Source organism: Atta cephalotes (genome assembly GCF_000143395.1).
Source record: "Atta cephalotes unplaced genomic scaffold scaffold00040, whole genome shotgun sequence".
In the NCBI taxonomy this organism is placed as follows: Eukaryota; Metazoa; Arthropoda; class Insecta; order Hymenoptera; family Formicidae; genus Atta; species Atta cephalotes.
In genome coordinates, this window is record NW_012130104.1 from 1,732,778 (window position 1) to 1,738,110 (window position 5,333).

General features: G+C 36.6%; 1 protein-coding gene across 1 annotated transcript in view; it reads right to left on the reverse strand.

The window, feature by feature from the left end:
* LOC105622121 (alpha-mannosidase 2) overlaps positions 1 to 5,029 on the reverse strand; it is a 97,872-nt gene extending 92,843 nt beyond the window's left edge. Inside the window, exon 1 of the mRNA XM_012203555.1 lies at positions 4,745 to 5,029. Coding sequence (XP_012058945.1) covers positions 4,745 to 5,029 — 285 coding nt within the window. The remainder of the gene's footprint in view (positions 1 to 4,744) is intronic.
* Between the last annotated feature and the right edge of the window lie 304 nt (positions 5,030 to 5,333).

Below are 5,333 nucleotides of genomic sequence, written 5' to 3' on the forward strand. Positions count from 1 at the left end.
CCTACCACCTCGAGGAGATTTTTTAACTACTAATTATTTCTTCTACTAAACAAACTACTAACTAACTAATGCACACTCTCGTATACGTCGTGTTTAAATAAAAAAAAAAAAAAAAAAATTAAACTTGTTTTAAAAGAACGACTGCTCACATTTATTTGAACTCGTATTCAGAGAGGGATTTTATTTAATTAATATCTCGCAATGATTTATTTCCACGCGATTCGAAACTTGCATCATAAATTTAACAGAAATATGCATTTCTCTTCTCGGTAAAGTCCTCTTCATGATGAAAGTCACTCGCGATCTCTGTTTAAACCGAACTAAACGCGAAATAAATTACTAGCTGAATAAACGAGATATATATATATATATGTTGCCAATAATGTTATTCTCATAAACGAATGGTCACTTACGCAAAACGATTGTTCCAGCGAATTACGAGTAAAACATAGTCGTCGATGCAATTTTCTAAATGCACTAGTAACTTGCTAAAGTGATACTCATGTTTGATGTTTCCCGCGATCCGCGATGAATTATAAACGGAATACGCTCGTTCGCAGGTAACGAGCGTCGAAATAAATACATCGTAATCGGTGTAAATTTCTCTGCACGCGCCGTTGACTATAGCATTGACTATACACAGCCGCATGGCAATCATAAATGCAACCCTTTGCTCTTTGAGTGCTCAGCCGTCAATACGATCATCAATATGCAACTCACTCACTGCGAACTGCACCGCTCGCACGAGATTACGTTATACTCCTGATTATGGCGCCAGCGAACCATTTTCGAGATGGAAACCAATTCATTCGTCGGATATACATATCTATGATCTAATGGCGCTTCCATATTAACTGGTTTCTGTATGGATTAAAGATATTAACTGTAATTAAGTAGAATACTAAAAACATAGGATTTATACCTGTTTGCATTAGAATTTATATTTGCTCATGCATATATTAGATTTAGCATTTCTCTTTCTCTCCTTCTTTTTTTTTCTTTTATTTCGATTTTCCTCATTTTATTTAATTATTAATTATATTTTGTTTCCTTTATTATTTTCTTTTTATACACTTCATTTTTTTATAATTATTGTTGCTTTGTTTTTTTTGTACCTATATTCTTTAGAGGACTTGCCCTAGAACGTTAATAAATGCTTCATCTTCCTCTCTTTCTCTACCCTTCCTATTCTACTCTCTCTCTCTCTCTCTCTCTCTCTCTTTCAAAATAGTTTAGATTATTTACACGTTGAAATCAACATACCGCCATAACTGCGAAGGAAAACTTCACTTTCCTTACGTAATAAACGCTCGGATGGATGAGCAACTTTGCATCCATCAGAGTTGGATACACAACGAAACGTCTCAAAGGAAGTTTTCACTGCTTCGTAGTAAGTAACTATTATATTTCCCTGTAGAAGCGCTGAACAATAGGCAGGCATTATTGGAATTCCATACTTAACGACGACGTCCGTGGTACAGAATTAAAGGAAATTAACGAGCGTCCTTGACTAGCAATTAAGCGCAATTGGCCTACGTCGCATACGACTAATCCGTCGCGACGACGGAGACGGGAGATTAGGCAAACGTACGCGTTAGGATTGTATGGAACACGGTTTTCAGCGCGGGCGCGATAACGCCAAATTCGATTTGCAACTCGAATTCGAAACATCGTTAGCTGCCGCCGCTGCTCATTGCAACGTAACTCGATTTGCCTTTCATCGCGTGTAACTGACGTATCGGGGTCGTCGATTCGAGATTATTGCGTGACGTATTAATTTACGTTCGATTAGTCTTTCCGGACTGACAACACGGTTTTTTAAACCCCGTTGTTGTGCGTTCGGTTATGAAATATTGATATTGTGTTGCGTGCGCTCTTCGCAAAATATTTCAATCGATACTCGATGAAGGATTGGCTGAAAAAACGCAACGATGGATTGAGCTAATGTTACACAGATTATTTTCTGAATGTTCGTTTGGATTTAAAAAAAGTGCTATGGGAGAAGAGAATGATATGAAAGAGAAAGAGGGTCAGGTTAAAAATAGCAACAGTAAATTGCGAGTTCGACTTTTTTCACAGGTGTAACGAATGTCGTGGAAATAAGCTCGAAAAAATTTAATGCATTTTGTATGTAGAAAATTAAAAACAACGGTACGCCGAGTCGGCAGCGGAAAGTGCGACGTGGATCGTAAAACATCCGAGTAAAAAAAGGTATAAAAAAAAATAAAAATTAAGCGCAACGCTTTATTACCGTTACGCAAAAGTTCAGCTATATTATCAGAAACGATTCGCCGTTTGGTTGTGACAAGTTGCGCCGCGGAGAGACGGTCCGTACATAAAATGCGAGGCCAACTCTCGCTGTTCGCGAAAGCACGTGCAGCGGCGCGTGTAAATTTCGATAGGAATTTCAGCGTGGAGACCCGTCCATCACGCAAAAAATCATAAATAATCGATGAACGAGATCGGTGAACGAATGGACTACAGTTAGAAAGACTTCGATTCGGCAGTTTTTCCCAATTCTATTTCCAACTGCGGCTACGCAACACGCGAATTTTTTTCCGCGCGCGGCAATGCCGGTTAATTAAATTAGCACGGGATGAGAGCTCGATGCTACATTTTGTCGTCTACGCGTATTGAGCTGTGTAATAAATATAAACGCCAATCCATGTAACTAATATGTGGTCCCGAAATTTTTTTATAGACTAGAATGAATGGAAGCTATAAGTTCAAAGCGAGGAAAAAAAAGTGAATTTAAAAATTTTAAAAAATTTTATTTCATGTGAAATAATTAATTAATGTTTGAAATTTAAATAATTTTCTCACTCAGTTGATTAAATGGAAAAATGAGACAACGCATTTAATACACTTTTAAGAGGTGAAATTTAAATTTTCAATATATTTATATTTTTTGTGTTTCAAGATATTCTTTTTATTTTAATCGAACACAATAGACCTTTACCTTTAATTTTGTAATATTTTATCTTACATTAGAATTGACTTTCATGCAAGATATTAGTCTCGCGACTTGTTTCTTCAATTTTTTGTTTAAATGACGCGAAGAAACATACTTTATCTCGCAAGAGATGCAAAAATAAGAAAAAATAATCATTCCTGACGTACTATTGTGCGCTACTATTAAAGAGATTTCCAACGATTCTCTCTAACGAAGCAAATCTCGCTAAGTACCAAAATCAATGCTCCTTTGCATTTTGATTATAAACCGCTGCAAGTATACAATGTCGGAAATTACTATTGCGAGCAGCTAAGCACCGGAGAATAGCAGCTGGTTGCTTTGTAATTAGGCGAACATGAGAAGATTTGAATTGTAGACTCTGCTTCCGCTTGTCAGGCGCGTCAGGGACGGTATAATGCGATAAGAGAACATGGCGTTTATCAAAAGCGATAAAACAGAATATTAAATATATTTTGCAATCAAAAATTGCTGACTCGTAATTAAATCTTCATTCATCACAAAAGAGTTGAATGTCAGAAACAAAAGCTTGAGAATGTATATCTTTATGAGGAACACAAGATCGATTTTTTACTTCTCCATATGAAAATTAATTTCTTGTTTCGTCAAAATTTCTAAAGATAAAATATACGATATGAAAATGAAACTTTTTTATTACATCACGCGTAAATGGAAGTATCCTCTTATTACAATGGCTAGCTATTAAATCAGTGAAGTTCACAGACTATCGCAAGGGGGACGAAGAAAGTTTTCGCGGCTAATGACGCGGTACTTTTAAAACGACCGGACTCAGCGCGTCCATGAGGTATTGGGATAAAATTTAGTCGCTCGTATATTCCACGGAAACTTTGGCGAACATAAATACTCCGTGCCAAGGATACGCCAAAGATAATCTTGGGGATAAAAGAAACCAGCGACGCTTGATTCTCAATCCACTTTTACTGTTAACTTTATAAATCACGATTATACTACTACGAAAAGCTTTTTAAGCTCAACTTTTGTTTAATTTCGAAAAGAGATGAAGGACTCATTTGTTGCGTTATTAGCCTTCTTTGTAACGTAATTTTCACTTACGCTTCTTTATAATATTATTTCCATGAAATAAAGATATCCATATAGAATTTAAGAATAGTTTTAGACAACAAAATCTTACAATTAGTAAAAATAAATACAATCGGTTTTCTTTGTACGCCAAATAAAAAATATCCTAAGCTTTTTTTATCTTTGATTCATAAAAAAAGAACTTGCTGAAGTATCTTATAAAAATTTAGTTAAATGTAGAAATTAGAAAAATTAAGTTAGATCTAAAAATAATTTTGTTGAATTATCAAAATAATTATATAGGACGTTCAAGTTGGTTGCAAGAATGTCAAAACTTTTTGCAACATTATGCTTGAATTTTCTACATAATTATTTTGATGTAACAAAATTTTTTATTATTTTCAGAGCTGTTCTATCTAAATTTTTAAATATTTCAGCAAAATCGTTAAATTCTTTCCATACGCGAGTATATATGTATAGAAGACACAATTTACTATTCCACATATCTGTCTGAGAAGTTTTTCATCACTTTTCTGAAAGTAAAATCGTGACACAAGAAGAAGGACAGTATATAGAAACCGAGACATAAGTGTGCACGATGCGAGAGAGGAAAAGGAATACTTCGGAACAAGTAGCACATACGTAATAGAGGAAAACGAGACAAGTGAAAATACCATGGAAATTGCCTCGGATCACGATCGCTTTTCGAGCCACGGAAATGCGAAAACCTACCTGAAAGTCGAACTTGCCGAACTCCTGCTGAGCGTCAATGTCGGCGTTTCGCGGCACAATTATGGGACAGGTGGCGAGCGACACCTGTGCATCTGGCGACTCGCTGTAATCCGGAGTGACGGAGGTCAAACTGCGATCGTATCTGAGCTCCTCGTTCAGAATGGCAGGATGACCTGACGATGGTGCCTGGACCTGGCTGACGTAGTACAGGCATAGTAGGAGTGACAGCACCACGATGCAGAGGACGAAGACGCGGCCGGAGCCGCGACGCAATATTTTGTACATGATTCGTTCAGCGCGACTCTCGTTGCTTGTAGATTACACGGTAGATCACGGTGATTCATCTAGAGATCAAGCGAATCGTGCGATAGTGTTTCGAGTCAACGGCGACGATCGACGATCGATCTTCGGCCTCGGCTCCGTCGTTCGTCGACTTCATGGAATGTTGTGACAGAAGAATGGCCTGGAAACAAAAGAAACAAATTTTAGTTTAGATAGAAATTTTAGAAATAAAATTATTTAGCTGAATACAATCCTTAATATGGAAAAATATTCTTAGCAAACGATTTTTTTCAAAAGTATTTTAAAA